General features: G+C 40.5%; 1 protein-coding gene across 2 annotated transcripts in view; it reads right to left on the reverse strand.

Annotated features, from left to right (window-relative positions):
* Positions 1 to 1,295: 1,295 nt before the first annotated feature.
* Positions 1,296 to 25,838, reverse strand: part of ZRSR2 (zinc finger CCCH-type, RNA binding motif and serine/arginine rich 2) — a 31,032-nt gene continuing 6,489 nt past the window's right edge. For both annotated transcript variants that reach the window (XM_046673531.1, XM_046673532.1), the window contains 8 exons: positions 23,879 to 23,987; positions 23,587 to 23,673; positions 20,756 to 20,794; positions 20,024 to 20,142; positions 8,641 to 8,854; positions 4,767 to 4,822; positions 3,900 to 4,009; positions 1,296 to 1,814 (listed from right to left, as the gene is read on the reverse strand). In XM_046673531.1, the coding sequence (XP_046529487.1) occupies positions 1,318 to 1,814; positions 3,900 to 4,009; positions 4,767 to 4,822; positions 8,641 to 8,854; positions 20,024 to 20,142; positions 20,756 to 20,794; positions 23,587 to 23,673; positions 23,879 to 23,987 (1,231 nt within the window). In that variant the 3' untranslated portion in view covers positions 1,296 to 1,317. The remainder of the gene's footprint in view (positions 1,815 to 3,899; positions 4,010 to 4,766; positions 4,823 to 8,640; positions 8,855 to 20,023; positions 20,143 to 20,755; positions 20,795 to 23,586; positions 23,674 to 23,878; positions 23,988 to 25,838) is intronic.

Genomic DNA, 25,838 nt, shown 5'->3' on the forward strand with positions numbered 1-25,838 from the left:
TTCTTTTATAGAACACATATTAAAGAACTCATTTTCAACAGATAGCACTCAGAAATCCCAATTGTGAAGAAATTTCAGTATTTTGTGCATCCTTACGTCCTTGCTTCCAAATCTCAAGTTGCCAAATGCCGCCTGCTCTGAAATGCAGGATCCCTAGTATGTCCATGGAAAGGAGGTGACTCAAAAAAAAAAAATTAAGGAAACACGAGAGCATCTTTTCCAGGATCTGAAATCTAAGAATGATATTTTGCCTTAAGCTTTTTTACAGAAGGTTCTCTGACCACTCTTTACCAGAATTGCTTTAACACTAGGCATAGTCAGTAGCGGTGTCCCTAATTTTCCTGAAAATGACAAAAACAAGACTTACTTCTATATAAAGAACTCTCCAACACTATAAAAAAGGTGAACACTAATGGAGAGCCTCCAGCTGAGGGACTGCAAATACGGGGTTGAAGGGACGGGGAGAAACTGACTCTACCCTTTAGTACTTTAAAACTGAGAAAGCGCATTTTAAAGTTAAAAAGCTATTCAGCTATCGCATGTAGAAAAATCCAAAAGATTATTAATAAAGGGCAAGCAACCAAATTTAATGGCCATTGAATGCAGAAAAAAGTGTTTGGCTTAGCCAAAACGTACAGAAAGAAACACGTAACAGTTAGTAAATTGGCAAAGATTAAAGTAACTTGGTGTTGTGGGGACAGCAAAATTTATTGTTGACAAATTTTTTGTAGTCTTTCTGGAGGGCAATTTGGAAGTACTTCAGCTTTCATAGCTCTTGATGTAATTTATCCTAAGGAAATGATCGGAAATGTGAAAGTATTTAAGGAAATTCACCACAGGATTGTTTTTATAGCACAGAATTCTTTAATAGTGCAAAATTAAAATTAACTTAAAAATCCACTAATAGGAATATGGTTGAATAAATTGAGATCCACACTATGCAGTGAGTAAAAATAACATTAAGAATAGGGCTTGATGAAATATGACAATGTTTTATGTGAAAAAAAGCATATTCAACTGTAGCCATATGTGATCTTAGTGTAAAAAACTATGTGTATGCACCCCTAAGAAGAGAAAAAAAGACTAAAGTGATGCCCCAGTGTTAACTGGTTATCTTTTAGGGTTAGGATTACAAGTAATTTTCCTGTTGTTTATACATTTTGATGATCAGAGAATAAAGGATTTTTAAATAGGGTTCCAGGCAGGCTACAAAGGGTTCTGCCAGCCTTGCTAACCCATGTGAGCTCAGAGCCCTCTATCCAAGTAAGTAGCAGCCATAACAAATACGATATACGATCATTTAAGAACAAAATAGCTTTATTTGGATTTGGGACTGTGAATGGTTCTGTCTCTGCTGCCTGACCTTTTCCCACCCCGACTCCTGGACCTCGAGGAGCTCTGACTCCGGCTCCGGCGGCTCTGGCTGCGGCGGCTCTGGCTGCGGCTGCTCCGGCCCCGGCTGCGGTCCCTTTTTCTTCCTCTACTTCGTGAACTGTGCCTTTCCCGACTTTTGGATGTGTGTTTGTGCGATTTCTTCCCCCTGTGACTACTTCTCCTTTTTCTCTCGGCTTGCCCATTTCTTTTGTAGGAGTGGGCTGGACTGGGGCTTCTTCTCCTCCGTGGCCTGCCGTAGTATTTGTCATGGTGGCCCATCCTCTCTCTCCTCTCCAAGTTCTTACCAAAGGAGGAGCCAGTCCGATCTGGAGACAGGTAGATGTCTCTATTGGCTTCCCAAAACTCATTGTTGGGATTTCTGAACACATGGAGAAAGTTGCAGTGTTTTCCTCTTGGACATTGTTGTATTTCAAATAAACCTGCAATGGCAGAGTCAGGACACAGCGTTTACTGCCGGCACTTTATCCTTTTCAGAAGGTATATCTCTGATGTTCAAATGTGATAGAACTATTTTCTCTTGCGTATTACTTAATTTACATAAACTGATGTCATAGTTTTGGTTTCCAGAATTTCAAAAACATTCAATGCTCTAACAAATGGCACAGTGGAGAGTAACAAAACAGAAGCTTGAATTAACGAGACTCTCCCGTTCCCCTACTCCATTATGGTATGGAGTGCAACCAAACAAAATGGTGGCCATGTTATTTTTTCTAGGGATTCCATCCCACTGGTGGACAACGTAGAGCCCTAATTAACACTGAAGAACCAACCCTCGGAGTCCCTGTGGCAGTGTGCTTTGAGGGCGCAGTGTTGGCAGGACAGATCCCTAGCCAAAGGAGAGAGCCTATTATAAGTGAAGGATGGGGGTCAGCCCAGTGGCACAGAGGTTAAGTGCACACGTTCCGCTTCGGCGGCCCGGGTTTTGCCGGTTCGGGTCCCGGGTGCAGACATGGCACCACTTGGCAGGCCATGCTTTGGCAGGTGTCCTACATATAAAGTAGAGGAAGATGGGCACGGATGTTAGCTCAGGGCAGTCTTCCTCAGCAAAAAAGAAGAGGATTGGCCACAGACGTTAGCTCAGGACTAATCTTCCTCAAAAAAAATAAAAAATAAGTGAAGGATTCTGTACTTTCTTTACACTTTAAGATGATAAACATTGGCCTAATGCTTTAAATTTACCAAGTCCTTTTAATATGGAAGATTCTTGTCAACAGTGAAATCTAGTTGAACTTAGAGATCCTTTTCTAGTTTTCAAGTTTTTTTTTTAAGCAGTAAATTCCCCAACTATGTGAAATAGTTAAAAGTGAAATACCTCCATACTACACACTATATACAAAAAGTAAGTCAAAATGGATCAGAGTCCGAAATGTAAGACATAAACTGTAAAACTCTTTGAAGAAAACATACAAATAAATCTTCATGACACTGAGCTAGGCAATGGATTCTTAGATATGACACCAAAAGCATAAGCAAAAAAAGAAAAAAGTAAATTGGACTTCATCAAAATTAAAAACTTCTCTGCTTCAAAGGACACCATCAAAGTGAAAACACAACCCACAGAATGGAAGAAAATATTTGCAAATCATGTCTGTAATATGGGACTTGTCTGTAGAATAAATCAAGAACTCTTATAACCAAATACAAAAACATATAACCTAATTAAAAACAGGCAAAGTATAGGAAGAGACATCTCTCCAAAGACGATACACAAATGGCCAATAATAAGGACACGAAAAACTGCTCAACATCATTAGTTACTAGGGAAAATAACAAAGCTATTATTTAAAAAAACAAGTGAAATAGTCTCCCGCTTTGGGGCAGTCAAAGTCACACTCAAGAAGCACCTCCCTGAAATCACGGGACTCCAGGAGCGGACAAAAGTGACTGCCTTTATGGAGAAAACGGATCCATCTCTTTCAGCTCCCAAGCCTTTAAACTTAAGGCGTAAAGCAAGGAATTCTAAAATCCTTTTTTTTCCTCTTCAATAAATGGTTTTTAAGTGACAGCATCCATTAAGACCAGGTTGCCAAAGATTCAGACTTTATAAATTATAGATTTTTAAATAGGAGGTTTCAAGCAGGAGCGTGCAAAGCAAAGGGGAAGAGAAGTGCCCCCTGAGGGGTGGGGGGAGCTCCGTCTCTTTGCTTCCAGGTACTTGCACAATAAACACTTCAGCTAAGCCCATCTGATAGAAATCAGAAGAGAATGAGCCCTTCAGAACTGCTGGCTACTCAGAGGACTGACTCATTTCCTGATTCGGCCACTGTCCGATGAGTCAGGCCAACTGAATGCGCCCTCACCAGATCCTCCAGCTAAAGTCAGTCTCGACCGCCCCAAAGCACATCTTTCAAGTTAGGGCAGGAAATGTTATATGCAATGTTTTAGACGGCAGAGATGAAAGATTCAGTAGGGATAAAAGTGGGGCAAAAACAGCTCCAGTGAGGGGAACCAATGAATAGAAAACACCTCCGAAATGGGAAAAAAGTCATCATGCTGTATTTTACCACAAATTGCCATTTTCCATTGGGTCACTGGGCAGAATTCGCACTGAAGCTGGCGTCCTGCATACCACCGTCCGTTAAACAGAGAGAGGGCTGTCTGGCATTCTTCTTCCCTTTAAACCACAAATTAAAGGATGCACTTTACCTTTTTAATATGCAGATCAGTCCTGGTGTTCCTTGACCCTTTATCAGTTCACTGTAGGACCAAGCCCACTGCCTCTGCCCTCCCTAGGCATCCTCACTAGAGCATTCAAGCTCCTGAGGCTCACAGCTTATTCAGGAGCCCGTTTCACTAACCCTCTGAGAGGTGCTGATGCATGCAAGTTGGCTTGAGTCAAAGCTTCTTAAACCAAAAGACCGGACCATTAAAAACGCAGAATGTTTCCCAGTGTCAGAGCCTGTTCTTTCTCAGCTAAGCGACTGTTCTTACAATGGTGACTTGAACCCATTAGCCATGGCGCAGCCCGAGCAAACAGCAAGATGAGCAGAAATGATACATTAACTGCTTTCTTAGTGGACCAAATGCACGCTGACATTACTTGGGGCTTCAAGTTCTGGCTCTTTTGATTTATACTTTTCTATTCTCTTTTCTGTTATCCCTTTTCAGTTTGTATTTTAATTATTAAAATTATATCAGTAAAAATATAACTATTGCAAAAGATTCAAAACTATGGAAGTATACAAAGAATGAAATACAAATGTACTATTTTCAAATCTCTTCCATATTTCTATATCAGGTCTTAAAATTTACATTTTTAAAATACCATGCATATGAAAGCTATATATTTAGTGGGAAAACCCCAGAGGTCAACACAATTATAACACTATACAGTGACAAAACATACAGATGTTTATGTTCAGAATACTTACGATTGATATTGAACATACACATTGCCCCTCAGATGAGGTTCCAAGTTGCAGCTGACCTAAGGAGCAATGAAGAAGTCTATCATTAAAACAAAACTAAGGAAGAGAAGCCCTCCAGTCACCAAATGCACTCTGCCCAGGCCAACATTACCAAAAGTAGTCATCAATCGAAGATTCCAGAATCGAGACACCACCCCACTCTCCCGTCTATCTGAGGCATACTTCAGCACGCAGCAGGCGCTGCAGGCCCCAATTATCTGATCCCTGGGGATCCAGGGGTTTTTTTCATAGATATGAAATGTCTCACACATGCATGAAAATACAGAGAATAGAAATCAGCCCACATATACACCACTCAGATTCAACACTAATATTTTCCATGTTTGACTGAGAATGTTTAAACACGTAAAATGTTAAAGACCCAGTTGAAGCCCTTCCATCCAGTTCCTCTCCCTCCTCCACCACATAGATGAGCACTCTTCTGAGGCTGGGCGTCTCCTTCACACTCCAAACACAACATCCACACACACGCACACACATACACCTATCTACAGAGATACAACTATCCATAGCCATCGTATACACACAGGCATATACACATATATCATATGCATGCCATGAAATATATACATAGATTATGTATAGACATACATATAAATGTATGTCTATTATATATATATATGAGTATACACATATTTAGGTATACATATGCAAAGAAAAATATATATACACAATGTATAGTATTGCTTTGTACATTTTAAAATTTTATATAAATCGTATTTATTCCACATTCTTGTTTCAAGATGTAATCATGTAAATTTAATGACTCTTTTTTTTTGGTGAGGAAGATGTGCCCTGAGCTAACATCTGTGCCAATCCTCCTCTATTTTGTATGTGCGGTGTGTAGGTCTGCGCCCAGGATCCAAACCTGCAAACCCTGGGCCGCAAGAAGCAGAGCACACAAACTTAACCCCATGCCACCAGGCTGGCCCCTTTAATGACTCATTTTAACTACCGTATACTGGATATGTCAAATTATCAAATTTATTTATCCACTCCTCTAATACTACATATCCAACTGCTTACAATTTCTCATCCACAAACTGTGCTGCAGAGCACTCCTGGCCGCGTCTGCGCAGGCGGGCGGATCTCTCAAGTGTGCATAACCAGAAGGAGCGTGCTGATCCGTAGGCTGCGTGTACCTTCAACTTCACCAGATACTGACAAACTGCTCTCTGAAGTGGTTTTACTAATTTACACCTATCTTCACCCACTCTGGGTATTAATAGAATTTATAATTTCTTACCTGAAAGGTGTGAATAATATCATTTTAATATGCACTCTTCCTATTTACTAGTTAGTTCGGTTGAACATTTCATCATTTGCTTTCAAAAGTGACAAATCTGATTTGGTTTTATGTAATGGTATAAAAAGGTCCTCAAACATTCATACTAATGTTTAGCTTTTAATTTTCAAAATGAATATAATTTTACAAATCTGTTCCAGAATATTTTTATTAGAACATCCCAAAAAAGGTGGGATCTGCAGTGACCGACAGTTTGCAACACCATCCTTAGAAGGAAGACTAACCGGCCCCCGGAGGCCATGTCAGCTGCACCAGGGACCTTAGAGATCACTTAAGACAGTGGTTCCCAGGGACCCGTTATGAATTTTCCATGATGAATTTGATGTTTTGGAAATTTTCCTACTAAAAATTTACTAAACAGCTTTCCATTTATAACTGCCAATGTGATTAGCATGAGCTTGGCTGACAGAATTCTAAAGAAAAGAAAACATACACCGTGGTAGCGGGTGCAGCCTGATGCAGTAACACTGTGATTCCCACTAACGACTCTAAAGTTCTGAAAGCAGCTCCACCACTAACTTTACGGAAGCAGTATAATGTGGGCGCCCCGAGAGAGAAGCCACTGATGCAGTCCAATCCCGACTCTCGGGATGAGGCAAAGGCACGAAGAGGGAACGTGACATGTTCGAGTGTGCGGAGCTAGGCAAACCACGCTGGCTCCTCAGTGGTGCTGCTTCTAACTTTTTTTATTATTTTTTTTAAGATTATTGGCACCTGAGCTAACATCTGTTGCCAATCTTTTTTTTTTCTTCTTCTCCCCAAAGCCCCACCAAGGACAGAGTTGTATATTCTAGTTGTAGGTCCCTCTGGTTGTGTTATGTGGGACACCACCTCAGCATGGCCTGATGAGCGGTGCCATGTCCGAGCCCAGGATCCGAACCAGTGAAACCCCAGGCCACCGAAGCAGAGCATGCGAACTTAACCACTTGGCCACAGGGCCGGCAGCCCCAGTTCTTCTAACTTCTAATGTGGGACTGTGTTGTGTGTGGCCAGGCGCTTCCACCTCAGTGTTTATTGGTTGTGCTGAGAAGTAGTGCAAAGCCAGGAAGGTGCACCCAACAGAAACAAAAGGTAAAGGGGAAAGAGAAATTTTAAAAGAATTTTAAAAATCTTGGAATCAGCAGAAAGAAATATACCCTTGAATTTCACGAGTGCTGCTGGTTAGCAGTGGCTCTGTTCCTGGGCTGTTCCAAATTTCCGCTGTCATTTCCAACTAGCAGAAACAAACCTCAGCTTTATTCCAATCTTTTTCCAAATCATGGGACATCTTCCCCACCCTAACAAGAAAATCATTCAGGTTCGGATCTGATCAAATCACAAAGTAAGAGGCTTCACTATGTTAGGAGTCCAACTACTAGGTCCGGGAGCAGTGGCTATTACGTCTGACTTTACTCTTGCCTGAAGGAATGCTTTGAAATAATTCTGTGTAATCTGAATGCCTCTTTTGCACCCCATATGCTGCATCACCTGGTGGTCTAGTAGATAAGATTCGGTGTGCTCACTGCTACGATTGGGGTTCATTTCCCAGTCAGGGAACCACACCACCCGTCTGTCGGTTGTCATCCTGTGGTGGCTGCATGTTGCTGTGATGCTGAAAGCTATGCCATCAGTATTTCAAATACCAGCAGGGTCAACCATGGGGGACAAGTTTCAGCAGAGCTTCCAGACTAAGACAGACTAGGAAGTAGGACCTGGCCAACCACTTCTGGAAAAACTGGCCATGAAAAACCTGTGAATAGCAGCAGGGCATTGATAGAGCGCTGGAAGGTGAGAGGATGGCGCAAAGAAACCAGGCAGGGTTCTGCTCTGCTGTGCACGGGGTCGCTATGAGTCAGAATCCACTCCAGGGCACTAACAACAATGCTGCATCAAACGATGACTTTGAGAACACTATGTTCAGCATTGAAAGTATCCAATGAATAAAAACAAGGTGAAAAAAACGAAGCCAGATTTATGTTCTTGGGTAGCTCCAGCAGAAAGAACATGCACCTTGGGTGGAAGTTGTAAGCAGGTACCATCAACACAATGCAACAACAAACTCGGTAAGTGGAGTAAGTGCAGTGGTGTCACACTGTGTACACTGCAGCTTTAAATGAGACCAGCTACAAAGGAAGGGAGGGAGCACATTCTCCATGATATGCAGCCTCTAAGTGAATGCTGGGACTGCTATCTGCTGAGGACCTTATGCAGAGAATTCATCGCCTGGAAGAGCTGGACCATAAAGGTACTGAGTAGATGAAAGATCCTTTCCAATGTAGACCCTGGCACCCAGGAACTCATGCTAGTACATGTTTATGATTTCATGAACTACTTCTACCGCATCAGCACGGAGGGGGCTGGAAAGGGAGAGAGAAGGAAGTAAGATTTACTGAGTGCCTGGCTGCCAGGTACTGTCCCATCACCCATGTCCCCACCCAGGCAGAGAGCCTGTGCCCTATCCCTCTCACCCCATCAGGTACTTCAGTGGGAAGTGAACCGATACCCTCCTTCATATGCATTGCGCATGCCCACCTTGAACTGGATCACTTTCCCCACGTTCTTGAACTCGGGGAGCACATCGTCATAGAAGTCCAGGAACTGCTGGTAGGTTTCCTCTTCACTGTACTCCAGGCTTGCGTCAGGGTCATAGTCGTCCCTTCTGCACTGCTCCATTCCAAATGTTGTAAACATGCTTCTAATAAGAAGGGTGGGACTTGATGCCGGGAAATTGTGTTTACGTGAACACCTGCATATGACAGAAAAACCTAAATTCGGAAGTCCAATAGGTAGAAATTACACATAAAAAGCTTGCTTTAAACTTTGAGGTAAAGACTCAGGTAACTTGGCTGTTTCGATTTAATTGTAAGATAATAAACCCCATTCAGACATCAAATTTTAACACTTAAGAAAACTGTTCTAAGACTGACCAATATATTGGCTCTCATTAAAATGTAAAGTTGGGAATTATTTCCAAGTTCATATGCCATTCAACTGCCTTTTAATGAAGTTCAAGAGCTTTATACATTGGAAGCACAGGGAAGAAGGTCCAGTGGCATGACAGATTGTGGTGACAGGCAGATACCATATGTGGGACTCAGGAGGAAGGCGAGAACAATATGATCCAGGTTCTATACAATCTTCAACTAACCCAATGCTTAAGACACTAAGGTAATCTAAGAGTTTTGAGCTAAAGGAACACATTTCTTGGTTTTCATGGCATTTTTATATTTTTTCCTCTGATCCTTGCAACCTGGTAGGACAGTCGGGGCTAGTATTTTCCCCACTTTGCAAAGAAGGAAACTGAGGCTTAGAGAAGCCCACTTACCCAAGTCACATGGCTGGCCAGAGAGGAGCCAAGTGAGCCCAGTTAACCTACACACTACTGCCTGTTCATTACAGCTGTGCATTGCTTAACAACAGGGACATGTTCTGAGAAATGTGTTGTTAGGTGATCTGGATGTTGTGCGAATATCATAGAGTATGCTTACACAAACCTAGATGGCATCGCCTACCACACGCCTAGGCTGTATGGTACTAATCTTACAGGACCACTGTCGTATATGTGGTCTGTCATTGACCAAAACATTGTTATGGGGCACATAGCTGTATGTGATATGATTAAATTTTTATTTAATAAAGGAGGCTAACCATTATGAAGAACAATTTCCTTTTCATAGGACCAGATTGTACCTAAGTAATTTTTTTTTTTAAAGATTTTATTTTTTTCCTTTTTCTCCCCAAAGCCCCCCGGTACATAGTTGTATATTCTTCGTTGTGGGTCCTTCTAGTTGTGGCATGTGGGACGCTGCTTCAGCGTGGTTTGATAAGCAGTGCCATGTCCGCGCCCAGGATTCGAACCAACGAAACACTGGGCTGCCTGCAGCGGAGCATGCACACTTAACCACTCGGCCACGGGGGCGGCCCCAATACCTAAGTAATTTTTTAAAAATCTTTTGTATGAGTTTACTCTTATTTACTTCCTTCTCCAAAATAAAATGATGGGAAAAAATGTAGTTGAAGGTTCCAAATCATCAAAATTTTCCTGATTAGGTTTCCAGTTAAAAAAATTGGTTAAAACAAATTTTTTTAGGAAAAAAATCCCCAAAACTTAGGAAAAAAGTTGAAGAACATGGCAAGTGTTAGAAAAAACAATGGCTCTGATTGCAGTATTAATCACAATAGCCAAGACGTGGAAGCAACCCAAGTCTCCATTGACCGATGATTGGATAAAGAAGATGTGGTATATATTAAATGGAATACTACTCAGCCATAAGAAAGATAAAATTGTCTCATTTGCAACAAGGTGGATGGACCTTGAGGGTACTATGTTAAGGGAAATAAGCCAGACAGAGAAAGACAAACACCACATGATTTCACTCGTATGTGGAGGATAAACTAACACATGGACAAAGAGAACAGATTAGTGGTTACCAGAGGGGAAGGGGGTTGTGGGCTGGGCATAAGGGGTAAAGGGGCACATTTATTATTTTTTTTGCTTTAAAAAACTTTATTTTGGGGGCCAGCCCGGTAGCACAGTGGTTAAGTGTGCACGTTTGGCTTCAGCGGCCCAGGATTCACCAGTTTGGATCCCAGGTGGGAACACGGCACCACTTGGCAGGCCATGCTGTGGTAGGCATCCCACATATAAAGTAGAGGAAGATGGGCACGGATGTTAGCTCAGGGCCAGTCTTCCTCAGCAAAAAGAAGAGGATTGGCAGCAGTTAGCTCAGGGCTAATCTTCCTCAAAGAAAAAAAAACGAACTTTATTTTTTATTGTGATAACATTGGTTTAGAACATTATATAAATTTCAGGTGTACATCATATTTTGATTTCTGTGTAGATTACATCATGTTCACCACCCAAAGACTAATTACAATCCATCACCACACACATGTGCCTAATTACCCCTTTCACCCTCCTTCCTTTCCCCTTCCCCTCTGGTAACCACCACTCCAATCTCTGTCTCTATGTGATTGTTGTTGTTTTTATCTTCTACTTATGAGTGAGATCATACAGTATTTGACTTTCTCCCTCTGACTTATTTTGCTTAGCATAATACCCTCAAGGTCCATCCATGTTGTCAGAAATGGCCGGATTTCAGCATTTCTTATGGCCGAGTAGTATTCCATTGTGTATACATACATCTTCTTTATCCATTTGTCAAAGGGGCACATTTATATGGTGACTGACAAATAATAATGTACAACTAAAATTTCACAATGTTATAAACCATTATGACCTCAATAAAATAAAAATATAAAAAAAAGAGAACCCCTGGGAACTCTCCAGAAGAGTCGACTGTGAAGATCCCAGAGTGTTGGGGGTGATTCTTCGCCGAGTGCAGGTGTTGCCGCTGATGTTTAGCGCTTCCTGCTCAGCGCCAAAGTTGCCACACTACCTGACAGGAACATGTGGTACCTCTCAGAAATGGTTCTGAGAGGAGGTGATGTCAGTGAAATGGTGGAGTGAGCTGACCCGGGACTCTCTCCCCTCCAAACTATAATCAAAACAGAACAACTGAATTTCAACTAATACAGAGATCGTTAGAGACCCACAGCAGCCAAACGACGACAGAGGGCAGAAGCTGAAGCCCCCCTCGGAAGAGCTGGAACAGGGTAAGAGAGAACTTCGCTCCCTCCCCTGGAGACTGGGATCGCTGCTGTGGGTGAGGGAAGGAGTGGGGGAGGGGCTGCATGTCTGGGGATCGTCCAGGACTCCCACTGCCCGTGCAGCGGAAACTCGCTAATGGGGGAAAGCTTTTGCTGCGGGGACCCCATCAAGCCAGGGCCCCAGGAAACCAGAGAGCGAGAGCTGATCGGAATCCAGGTCAGTGCGTGAGAGAAAGTGCCCCTCCTCCCCCAACCCGCAGTGCACGCCGCCATTGCAGCTGAAGGTGGATGGCTCAGAACGCACGGCTCTTGACCCCCATCTAGTAGTGACAGGCTATAACTGCAACCGAATACTACCATCATGCGCAAAAACCGCTCCTCTACCATCCAGCAATTTATAAAAGCTCCAGACCTGAAGGAAAACAATAAAAATACAGAATTAAGTCCTGAGGATGTGGAAATAGGTAAACTAAGTGAAAATGAGTTCAGAGTAGCTATCATCAAAACCTTAATGAGGTAAACGGAAATATAGAGAAACAAGTCAACGAGTTCTAGAGTTACTTCACAAAAGAGATTGAAACTATAAAGAAGAATCAATCAGAAATACTAGAGGTGAAAAATACAATGGATCAGATAAAACAGAATACAGATTCCCTGAATGCACGTATAGACACCATAGAGGAGCAAATTAGCATAATCGAAGATAGACAGGCTGAATGGCTCCAGATAGAGGAAGAAAGAGAACTAAGAATTAAAAAGAATGAGGAAAATCTCAGAGAAATAGTGGATTCAATGAGGAGAATCAATTTAAGAATCATCGAAATTCCTGAGGGTGTGGAAAAGGAAAATGGAACAGAAGGAGTCCTCAAAGAAATAATTGAAGAAAAGTTCCCAATCTAGGGATTGAGGGAGAAATGTGTGCAGAGGAAGCTTTCAGATCTCCTAGATTTGTCAATGTAAAAAGACCTACTGCAAGGCATATAGTAGTAAAAATGGCAAAAATGAATGACAAAGAAAGAATACTCAGGGCAGCAAGGCAGAAGAAACTAACTTACAAAGGAACCCCTATCAGACTTTCAGCAGATTTCTCTACAGAAACCTTACAAGCCAGCAGAAAATGGAATGACATATTCAAAACTTTAAAGGATAAAAATGTACAGCCAAGAATACTCTCTCCAGCAAAAATATCCTTCAGATATGAGGGAGAAATTAAATCTTTTCCAGACAAACAAAAGCTAAGGGACTTTGTATCCACTACAAGAAATCCTCAAGAAGGCTCTCATACCTGAAAAAAGAAAAAAAGGGAGAAAGGGGTCACAAATCACAGAGTAGGGAGACAGATAAATAGGATCAGAATAGGATAGAAATATTCAACTATAGCATTAGGATAAAGGGAAGGAAACCACCAAAGCAAAGATGATCTTATCACTGTAACCACAAACTCACAACACGAGTTGGCATAAGAGATGAAAATAATAATTTAGGAGGGCAAGAGGAAAGGGACTAAATCAGTCTAGGCCAAGTAAGTAAGAGACCACCAGAAAATGGACTATATTATACACAAGATTCTGAATACAAACTTCAGGGTAGCCACTAAACTAAAAAACAGAACAGAGACACAAAACATAAATAAGGAAAAATCTAAGAAACCCAGCATAAGAAATTGCAGAAGTCAATGGGTAGGCTAAAACACACAGGACGAGAAAAAAAGGTAATGCAGGAAAACCAGATAACAAGTGACAGAATGACAGCATTAAGCCCTCATGCATCAATAATCACCCTCAATGTAAATGGATTGAACTCTCCAATAAAAAGACACAGAGTGGCAAAATGGATTAAAGAACAAGATCCAACAATTTGTTCCTCCAGGAAACACACTTCAGCTCCAAGGACAAACACAGGCACAGAGTGAAGGGGTGGAAGACAATGCTCCAAGCTAATAGCAAACAAAAGAAAGCAGGTGTCGCGATACTTATATCAGACAAAACAGATTTCAAAATAAGGCAGGTAAAGAGAGACACAGAGGGACATTATATAATGATCAAAGGGACACTTCAAGAAGAAATAACACTTATGAATATCTATGCACCCAACACAGGAGCACCAAAGTTCATAAAGCAACTATTAACAAACCTAAAAGAAGATATTAAAAATAACACAATAATAGTAGGGGACCAACATCACGCTGATACCAAAGCCTGACAAAGACAGCACGAAAAAAGAGAACTACAGGCCAATATCGCTGATGAACATAGATGCAAAAATTCTCAACAACCCAAATTCAGCAATTCATCAAAAGGATCATACATCATGATCAAGTGGGATTCATAGCAGGGACACAGGGATGGTTCAACATCTGCAAATCAATCAACCTGATACACCACATCAACAAACTGAGGAATAAAAACCACGTGATCATCTCAATAGATGCAGAGAAAGCATGTGACAAGATCCAACAGCCATTTATGATAAGAACTCTTAACAAAATGGGGATAGAAGGGAACTACCTCAACATAATAAAGGCCATATATGACAAACCCACAGCCAACATCATACTCAATGGGCAAAAACTGAGCACCATCCCCCTGAAATCAGGAACGAGACAAGGATGCTCTCTATCACCACTCTTATTTAACATAGTGCTGGAAGTCCTGGCCAGAGCAATCAGGCAAGAAAAAGGAATAAAAGGAATCCAAATAGGGAGGGAAGAAGTGAAACTCTCGCTGTTTGCAGATGACATGATCTTATATATAGAAAACCCCAAAGAATCCATTGGAAAACTATTAGAAGTAATCAACAACTACAGCAAAGTCGCAGGGTATAAAATCAATTTGCATAAATCAGTAGCATTTCTATATTCTAATAACGAACTAACAGAAAAAGAACTCAAGAACACAATACCATTCACAATCGCTACAATAAGAATAGAATACCTTGGGGTGAATTTAACTAAGGAAGTGAAAGACCTATACAATGAAAATTACAAGGCCTTTCTGAAAGAAATGGATGACAACATAAAGAGATGGAAAGACATTCCAGGTACATGGATTGGAAGAATAAACATAGTTAAAATGTCCATTCTACCTAAACCAATCTACAGATTCAAAGCTATCCCAATCAGAATCCCAATGACATTCTTTACAGAATTAGAACAAAGAATCTTAAAATTCATATGGGGCAACAAAAGACCCTGAATTGCTAAAGCAATCCTGAGAAAAAAGAACAAAACAGGAGGCATCACAATCCCTGACTTCAAAACATACTAGAAAGCTACAGTAATGAAAACAGCATGGTACTGGTAAAAAACAGGTGTACAGATCAAGGGAACAGAATTGAAAGCCCAGAAATAAAACCACACATTTATGGACAGCTAATCTTCGACAAAGGAGCTGAGGGCCTACAATGGAGAAAAGAAAGTCTTTCCAACAAATGGTGCTGCGAAAACTGGAAAGCCACATGTAAAAGAATGAAAATTGACCATTCTTTCTCACCATCCACCAAAATAAACTCAAAATGGATCAAAGACCTAAAGGTGAGACCTGAAACCATAATGCTTCTAGAAGAAAATGTAGGCAGTACACTCTTTGACATCAGTATTAAAAGGATCTTTTCAGACACCATGTCTTCCCAGAGAAGGGAAACAATAGAAAGAATAAACAAATGGGACTTCATCAGACTAAAGAGCTTCTTCAAGGCAAATGAAAACAGGATTGAAACAAAAAAACAACCCACTAACTGGGAAAAAATATTTGCAAGTCATATGTCTGACAAAGGCTTAATATCCATAATATATAAAGAACTCACACAACTCAACAACAAAAAATCAAACAACCCAATCAAAAAATGGGCAGAAGACATGAACAGACATTTCTCCAAAGAAGATATACGGATGGCCAATAGGCACATGAAAAGATGTTCATCATCGCTGATCATCAGAGAAATGCAAATCAAAACTACACTAAGATATCACCTTACACCCATTAGAATGACAAAGATATCTAAAACTAATAGTAACAAATGTTGGAGAGGTTGTGGAGAAAAAGGAACCCTCATACACTGCTGGTGGGAATGCAAACTGGTGCAGCCACTATGGAAAACAGTATGGAGATTCCTCAAAAAATTAAAAATAGAACTACCATACGACCCAGCTATCCCACTACTGGGTATCTATCCAAAGAACTTGAAGTCAGCAATTCCAAAAGTCCTATGCACCCCTATGTTCACTGCAGCATTATTTCCAATAGGCAAGACATGGAAGCAATCTAAGTGCCCATCAACAGATGATTGGATAAAGAAGATGTGGTATACATATACAATGGAATACTACTCAGTCATAAAAAAGAACAAAATCGTCCCATTTGCAACAACATGGATGGACCTTGAGGGAATTATGTTAAGTGAAATAAGCCAGATAGAGAAGAACAATCTCTGTATGACTTCACTCATATGAGGAATTTAAAAATGTAGACAAAGAGAACAGATTAGTGGCTACAAGGGGAAAGGTGGGGTGGGGGGTGGGCACAAAGGGTGAAGGGGTGCACTTACAACACGACTGACAAACAATAATGTACAAGTGAAATTTCACAAGATTGTAACTTACCATTATCTCAATAAAAAAATTTAAAAAAATATATAAAAGAAAACAATGGCCTTGAAATGACTAGATGTTTAACTCATACTCACCTTCCAGGTCTGTGATATACATGTGTGCACCTAGTGAGATAACGCATAGAGACTGCCCTGCACGCACCATGCCCAGCTCAGATATGTGCAATCAGTGTTCATTAATGTGAAATTTTCTATTTTCCAAAGGACCTTCCTAGATTATTCAAAGACCTTGTAATGAGATCCATCTTGCCAAGTATAGCTACCAACGGAACAAAGAGTGAAGATTCAACCTGGCTGGCAGTGTTAGCAGTGAATCAGAATTTTACAAGTATGAAGCACATAACAGAATTAAACAAGGAACCAATTTAACAAGGTTAAAATTCTGCTCACAGGATTATTATATGTGAATGAACTTGGCTCTAGTTCCCAGGGTGTCAAATGAGCATTTGTGAGTTTTGGTACCGAGCCAAAGTTCCCACTGGGCCTAGAGATAGTCCATACAATCTGAGTATATTCAAGACCAGCCCTACATCTCCTACTGAAAAGTCAGCTAAGACAAGGGATATTTGGAGAGGCCGTCTAAAGCTGTAGTACTACGCCCATGTGATTCTCAGAATCACTTGGGAAGAACTGAGATTTCTCAGGTCCTGCCCCAGACCATCTGTTCAAAGAGTGGGGAATCCTTATTTTCAAAGTAACTCCCTACCTGGTCCTGAAGGTCAGCCATGTTTGGGAACCCCTGGTTTAGGCCGTGCTATTTACCCATTACTCAGATACTTGAATCAAGTAAGACGGCTGCAAAATCACATACTTGGACATTACCTTAGCCCAAGGATGGCCAATAAACGGTGTGGGTGACCAAATGCCCCCTCAGGTAGAGCTAATTGACTCTGCCTCTTTTTCTTTTCTCAAGGGAGCACTCCAGGTACCCACAACCTTTGTCCTTCATAGAATCAAGCTACATGCTAGTTAGGCTGCAATCATTTATTGACGGTCTCTTTAAGAGACATTCTCATGAAAATTATGTATGCAACTGTTAATAAAATATCTATCAAAGTTATTGTCCCCCTTCCTACTCAATGTCTTTATACAGCGTTCCTTGGGAGAAACATTTAGAATCTGATGCCTGGAAAATCTGTCTTTCCAGAGATATCACTCATTCTTCCTTTTTTGGTAAGAATTACACAGCTCATTATCTACCTGGGATGTATAAAAATCCAGGGCCAAATGTATTGCACATTCATAGTAACTCATTCTCTCCTCCTTTCTTTGCTTTTGATTTCTTTTATTAAACTTAGTGCAGAGGACTGTGAGCCTTCTTTAAATCACTTCTGGAAATAAGTGAGGTATAAATAACTACTCTCACAAATAAGTCTTACTTGTCATCAGTGATTGTGTTCTTTTAGGAGAAAAAAAGTAGAACTCCCCTCAAAGCTATGACTCCAAGAAATATCAATTCCAGAAAGGTTCTAGAATTGAATTCTGTACTAATCACAAAAACAAAACAACCAAAGAAATGCTTATATTATGGAAGTGTTTGATGACGTGACAAATCTTAACAGAAAAGAACAGATGTATGATGTGGCGAAAGTCACTGTGGCTCTCTGTAAAAGGGGAACAGTATCTTTGTTTGAAGGGATGGTGCTGGATTTTGTAACTGAATTTTATTTCACAACTCATCACTTGAATGGTGGAAACACCCAAATCGCTCTCATCCTTTTTTTCGATGGTTGTGGTGAAATTTCGTATGCCTATGAAAATATTAAGAAATGTTCACAAACGAATCTGACTACTGTCAATATTTCCTCGAAACGACTCTCAGGGTGGGTTTTGAGAGCCTGACAGCCCACTCCCCTTTCCATGAGTAAGTACCCACAACTGATTTCCTGAAACTATTTAGGACATCTCCCCTTCTCTCACTTATGACCAACAGAAGGAGAATCCAGAATCAGATGACCCCTAGTTCTAAAATTCAAGGAAATGTTAGGGATATGTCATAAATGAGGAATCCTACAGCTAGAAAACCTTAAATGCAATTTGGTTCAACCACCCATGCAAATGCGAACTCATACTGAGTCTCAGTTGTCTTTCAAAGGTAATTCACTGTACATTTTTTCTTTGGTGGGGGCTGTTTTACATCAATCAATTATTACTATTTCCTGATCAAATTAAACATACATTTTGGAAACACTTCTAAAGGTACAAAGGGGAATAAAATCTCTTTCCTTCTCTTAGTTCCCAGTTCCTCAAGAGAAGGCTTTCCCTATTGACCAGATCCTGTAAATCCTTTCACAGATATTCTGGGCATATATAATCCCAGCTATAAAATATAAGAGGAGTTACATATCCTACATTAGTGGCTCTCAATGCTAGGGCACATTAGAAACACCTGAGGACATTTCAAAACTAAGGCTGCCCAAGTCTCAGAGTTTGATTTACTCAATTTGAGGTAGGACAAAATTTTTTTTAAGCTTTCTAGATGATTCTTAACGTGCATCCAGGGTTTTGAGAACCACTCTTCTTAAAAAATGTAAAATGGTGTGAGAGCTTAAATTAAAAAAGAGAAAGAGAAGGTTCATTTTCTCAAAGAAGGAAATGAAACTCGTGGCATGGATAATTTTATAATAAAAATAAACATGAGTGACAACATACAGTTTCTCATTAAATACATATGAATTTGCCTACTCATATCCCTTTCTAGAATTAATAGGATACTAAGAAATGATTATTTTCTTCTGCAGAATGCACAGTAATAATTAGACTTTGTCTTGCATGGATTCATTCACCATTATGAATTATTTACCTACTCTGAGTTGTTCATTCATAAACAAGCCAAATTATAAAAATCACCATTGCCTGGCATATAGTAGGTATCTAAATATTTGCTAAATGAATGAAGACATCAACACTTAGTTTTCCACATAAATGTCTTCTTTTAAAAACATTAATCCAAAAGAGGCAGGGGACAAGAGTGTCTCAGAGAATAAGGGCAACAATACCAAATGAGAAGAGCAGCAAGCACTCGGACCGTGCTGGCCACGCGCCCAGCACTGTTTGACATGCTTTCCCTGCAGTCACTCACGTCAGCCTCACAACCCCCTTAAAGCGGGATACTATTTTTCATCCCCATTTTACAGACGAGGGCACTAAGGCACAGAGAGCATAAGTAACTTTCCCAAAGTGACAGCCACTGCTGGCAGGTTTTGACCCCGGGGTCTGTTCCTGTGTGGGAGCAGAATGACCGAGAAAGGTGAATTAGAATACTTTCCCTCTGCTCACTCGGATCCTGTCTTTCACAGATATCCCTTTGGGCGTGCCAATTTTTTAAAGCCTCTTTTATGTACAGTGCCATTCAACAAATAAAGCCAGGCTGCTCCAGTCTCTTGAGATAGATTATTTCCCCATCCAAGTTGTCCCATGTGGACTAATGCAAGCACAGGAAGAAAACCAAAAGCAAAAGGTCTCCGTAAAGCAGTGGAAGGAGTAGAAAGGGGGCCTGCAGAGAACCAGGGGAAGCCCCCCATGGGAACAGGAATGGGGAGACAGGAAGGTCAGCCGGGGAACCGGAGGACCAGCAAGAATGCAGCAGCCACCTGATCATGAACATCTCAAGCCCATGCCATTCCCCAAAACAGAACTCAAAAGCCTCGACATTTTGAATCACTGAATTCTGACATGATGAAGCAAAATTAGTTACCTGTCTCCAAATCTGCAAGCTCCTGTTTTACTGTAGAATGGACAATTAGCACGATCTTTCTCCATTATTCTTAAGTCCGTGGGGGGTTCTGGGTTTTGCCATGTGGTACTATTTTCCAACTGTTGAAAATAACCATGACTTTATTGGTAGTATAAAATTCCACAAAGAATTAAAGGTTTAAAATGTACATCAAATATTTTGTTCGAAAACAAAAACGGATTCATTTATGAATACACGCATTTAAGTTGTAACACGCCGTCAAGACCTTACACACAGTCATCATGGGACAGGAGCAGCAGGGCTCGCTTGCTCCAGTCATTGCCCATCCTCAGTCCTGACTACGGCTACCAGGAGCAGTCACCAAGGTTTCTCTTCTGTCCATCCATTTTGAAAGGGGTTGAAGGACTTGTTAGGGAACCACCACTAAGAGCAATCTAAGTTACTCTGAAGCAAGTTAAGCCATGCATTTTGGGGCAAGGTGTGTGATGCTGCTTACACACACTTTAAGAACTATCAGCGAGGACAGGCCACAGGGCTGATTCAATACCATTTGCTTTTGTTCATCAATAAACTGTTGTTGCTGCTGCTGCTGTATAAATCACAGAGCCACAAACGTGATTCCCATATTCAGACCATCCAAATAGCTTACCACAAAATTAACATTACCGGAAGTACTGTTTTTAAAGAAATGTTCGTTGGCCTCAAGCTCTTAATGAAAGGTTTTGAAAATACCTCATTTTCAGCCTGCTGCAGCATCTTCTGCACAGCTTCCTACAAACGGTGCAAACACAGGACTAATGACAATCTGCAGTCAGGTAAGTCACATCGGGTTTCTCTGGTTATCTCATGTGGAACAACTTTAAAAACTCATGCATACAAAGGGCTTCAGGTGCTAATTTGCTTTCCACAGCACAGACCTTCTGAAAAGCTTCAAAGGATATAGAGCTGAGAATCTTTATTCAAATAGGACATTTAATAGCTCACAGCACAAAACACAGTCTTATAATAGTTTCAGTAACAGTAACATTTAGTATATTTGAACATATATTCCACATTCTAGTTTCTAAGATGAGGTATTAGTGGATACTATAAAACACAATGCTAGCTGAAACGTCATAAACATTTAATGGATGCTAAATTATGACATGCACAGTAGTAATTAGGACTGGTGAAAAAGCTCACACTTTTCAATAAGGCAAAGGAAGCCCTGCAACATGTCAGTGAATTTTGACCTCCTTGGCATTTGAACAAGTTTAAATTACGTTCGACAGACTTCTCTGCCCTAGCTCCTTAAAAGCATTACATAAAAGACACATATGTCTAGCTGCTTACTTGACAACTCTACCTGGTCACGTAAGGGTCCCTGGTAACTTAAAGTGCTCAAAACGGAACTCTTGTTCTTCCCTTCCCCCTACCCACATAAACGCCCCATCTCAGGAAACGGTGCTGCCATCTGCCCACTTGTTCAAACTAAAAACCTAAAAGTATGACGTGAATTCCCTCTCTTTCTTTCCCTTCCCCATCTACTCAGTCTACCAGCTAGAGACCCGATGACTCTGCCTCAACACACCCCAAATCCGTGAACTTATCTGTATTAAGCACTGCCCTCAGCCAAACCACCATCATGTCCTATCTAGAACAGTAGCCTTCTAACCGGTCACCGTATTTCCACTCTTGCCTTCTGGGTCACAGCTCCCCACCTTCCCTTCTTTATACAAAAGTCAGAATCATCTTTTAAAGGTAAACATATAAATTAGATGAAGTCACTCTCTGCTTAAAAATCCTTCAATGGTTTCCCATTACACTTAATGTAAAATCCAAACTCCTCCTTTCAATCCAGGAGGCCTTGCGTGATCTGACCCTGCGTACCCTCCTGACCTCCTCCCCTGCCCCTGATGCTTTCTCCTTTGGTCTCTGGGATTAAGGTACTCTGACCTTCCTTCAACTCCATGCTCAGGCCTCTTCTCCCTCTACCTGGACCCCTTCTCCCTGAGATTTCTGCACTCAGGTGTCAGCTCGCACTTTGGCTCCTTGGAGAAGTCTTCCTTGACCAGGCAATCTAAAGAAGTACTTCCTACCCCAAGCAATCTATTACATGACTCTCAGCTTTACTTCTTTATAGCACTTAAAATGATCTTTTTTGCTTACGTATCACCTGGCTCCCCTGTCTAAAAAACTAACTCAATGAGAGAAGGGACTGTCTTTTTCACTGCTCCGTCTCCATCTACAAGAGAAGTGCCTAGCCCACAGCAGAAACAGATTGCATATCCTTTTATATCTGCTTAGAATCTACTTCGTTTTACCCTACTTCTCCTTAATGTCTCACCAGACTTCCTTTGAAACAAAGCCTTAACTTTTTAAAAAGAAGTCTTAGCTTTTATCTGATATCAGAAAGACCTAAATTGAAGAACATTCTACGGTTAAAATAGGAATTGATTACTCTATAAAAAAATGATACGCTCTAAACAATTTTCCTGCCCCCTAAAAACCTAGCATGGTCTTCCCTCATCTGTAAAGCAGCGCACAAATAAGGGTGTCTAAAATTTGAGCTGGAATTAACTGATGGCCTGAGACACAAAAAACAAAGGTCGTGGAGGCTGGTCCTACCCCACTACGACTAGGATGTAAACAAAGGCATTTTCCCCAAGATAAGGTGATAAACCACCCAATTTTACACTATTCAAATTTAGCAATATTACAGAAAAGATACATCCTGATGAATCAGTCAAGGAAAGACGAGCTGTGTTTTCTTTGAAATAGAGACACTATTAAGGAACAGAAGCAAAATATACCAAGTCAATCTTTAGAAGATCCCAGGAGATAGAGAAGTTATAGACATATGCCTTATAAACTTTAATGAGCAACTATGTGTTAGCTATGATTGCCTTTATAGCCCAAGTTGGAAAGTCAAGATTTAATAACAAAATATTTCCGAATTCCTCAACATTTGAGTTCCTGATTTCTTTCAATCAATTAATTCCTGTGGACATGTCATAAGCGGTTAAGTCTTTTGTAAACTAAATAAATGTGGAAACTATACAAAATATTATTCTCTAAATAAGTCACCCCATATACAACAGAACCTCAGAAAAACACCATTTGCTCCAGAGTGGTACACAGCGTAAAGCAGGGGCCAGCTGCCTGTTTTTGTAAATAAAACAATAAAGTTTTATTGGAACAGAGCCACAACCATTCATTTATAATTATCGATGGCTGCTTTCACGGCACACTGGCAGAATTAAATGTTTGCATACAGACATAAAGCCTAAAACATTTACCCTCTGGCCGTTTACAGAAAAAGTTTGCCAATCCATGGTATAAAGGATAAGTCGGGTAAAGATGAAGAAAAATCTTAATTTAAGGTATCTGTCACTGCACAGACTCAAAGAAGACCAGCATATGGAAACTCTAGTGTATATCTATACTAAAAACACGACTCTTTCTCAACAAAACCACGAAACCCAAATCCTGATATGCCTAGAGCTTATTCTTCAACTCCCTCACACGCCACATGTGCTCACTAAGGATCTGCAGGGCGCTTATCCTCCCGGGACAGGAATCACCTCTCTCTCTCTCTTCTCCTGCAGCTTCTGCTCCTCCTCTTCTCTCTCTTTCCTCTGCTGCTCTTCCCATTCTTCCTTTAACTTTCTCTTTACGGGGGGAAAAAAAGAAGGTAATTTTTTTTTCAGATGCACTTTTTAAAAACATTTAACATATGAGGCAAATAAATGAAAAACTTTAACCTTATTGGTAAAATGGACAATACCCGTTTTTTTAAGTTCAAGATATGTAACTCTTAATGAGAGTTGTTTTAGTTAACTAGTTAGTTGTCTGGTTATCTGATTAATACCATACCTCTTGCTCTTCCTGCCGTTTTCTAGCTGCCTCTTCCTTTTCCTTCTTCATTCTGAATTCTTCTTGTGCCTTCTGCTCCCGCAGTAACCACTCCTCATGTAATTTTTGTCTATCAATGTAATGATGTAATCAAATAAAAGAAATGGGCATTAATCTACAAACACACACACACTCATATGATAGCAAAATGACATATTGGGAATGATTAAACTGTCATGAAAGATATTTTGTAGAAATCATTTAAGTAGGAGTAAGAGGACCAGAAGATATGAGTAGCATTTTAGAAAAGCACTACATTTCAACAGCTATCTTCCTAGAGGGTAACGGCTTAACAATCACTACTTCTCCATTTCAGTCCATGACATCTTTCACATAAAAGAATTCCCTTTAGGTTGACCACAGTAGTGTTTAGGTGCCAATAAAGTGAGTAACAAGTTTCAAAGCAACATCTAGCTTTTCACATTCAGAAACTAATACCCTTCCTCTTCCACGCATTTTAAAAGTGGCAATTGCAGGATCGCAGCACTATGAAAACCTGGCATCTTCTGCCATAAACCTGTAGACTGCTACTCTATTCACTTAAAAGACACCTGTGGTTTGTCCCAAGCACCTAAACCGCCAAAAGAAAGGAAACAAAACTACATCATGATCATGTCTTTAAAATAAAGAAAGCTAAAGGTTTTATGGAAAGATGACAAGGAGTTATAAAAATAAATTAGCAAGTCTCTAGTTTAAAATGATCAATTATAAAGAGTGATGTTATCTTAAAATGATGTGTCTCAGATATCCAATATTATAAGTTTCTAACTTTAAAGATGGGTTATATTTCAAAAGTTTATTAGTCAACAGGGTGTTTAGAACCTAGACTGCATTTTCTCACTGAATTTGTAAAAGGGAAATGAAATACAGTCGGCCCTCCGTATCCTTGGGTTCCGCATCCACAGATTCAACCAAGAGCAGATGGAAAAGCCTACGATGGCTGCATCTGTACTGAACACGTACAGAGTTTTTTTCCTTGTCATTTTTCCCTAAACAATACAGTACAACAACTATTTACATAGCACTTACATTGTATTAGGTATTATAAGTAACCTAGAGATGATTTAAAGTACACGGGAGGATGTGCATAGGTTATATGCAAGTACGACACCATTTTATATAAGGGACTTGAGCATCCTTGGATTTTGGTATCCATGGGGGTCCTGAAACCAATCCTCTGCACATACTGAGGGATGACTGTATAAGAAATTGTTCTATATTACTTCAGCAACATTAGGAGTTAAATAAGGTTTTATATCTAGACTGGGTTTTATATCCCAACCACAATTACAAACACTCTATGGGAAAATATATTCCATTTCCAACTGTAGAGTCTAAGAATACATCTTTTAGCCATAGCAGAGACTGGCACACTGCATATGTCCATGTTCCTGTGCGTGTTACAGGGTATATGTTCCAGTGTGCAGAACTCTGATTTATGAATCTTCTGAGGAACATATTAATTGTAAATAAGCGGAACCAAAGTGTATATAAATTTAAGACCACAAAGTAAAATGTTATGAAGTTGAAAATTTAATAACTTGAATATACTATTGAGAACTGTAGAGCTCTGGGCACATAACTCCGTCAAACTCCTGCACTAGGAGACGTTAGCAAAGTCTCGCACGGCTTCCGGCAGTCTAAGGCTGTGTCCCTAGGATGACCCCAGCCCTCCCACTCCCCACATTAAACTGCCTGCCTGAGAAAGCTCTACGCTGCCAGGAAAATGGACTATTTGCTCTAGCCAACACCTGTCGAGGGGCCTCTGCCCTCCCTTTCTTAGAGCATTTACTAGAAAGGGCTCATAATTGTGAATATGAGTCTCTCGCAACTCAGAAGTGTCTCTCTCAAGGACCTGAGAACCATTCCTTGGAAATGTACTCATTAAGGACAAGGCCTCTGTCTCCGAGTCTCTGCGGGA

Source organism: Equus quagga, chromosome 10 (genome assembly GCF_021613505.1).
Source record: "Equus quagga isolate Etosha38 chromosome 10, UCLA_HA_Equagga_1.0, whole genome shotgun sequence".
Taxonomy (NCBI): Eukaryota; Metazoa; Chordata; class Mammalia; order Perissodactyla; family Equidae; genus Equus; species Equus quagga.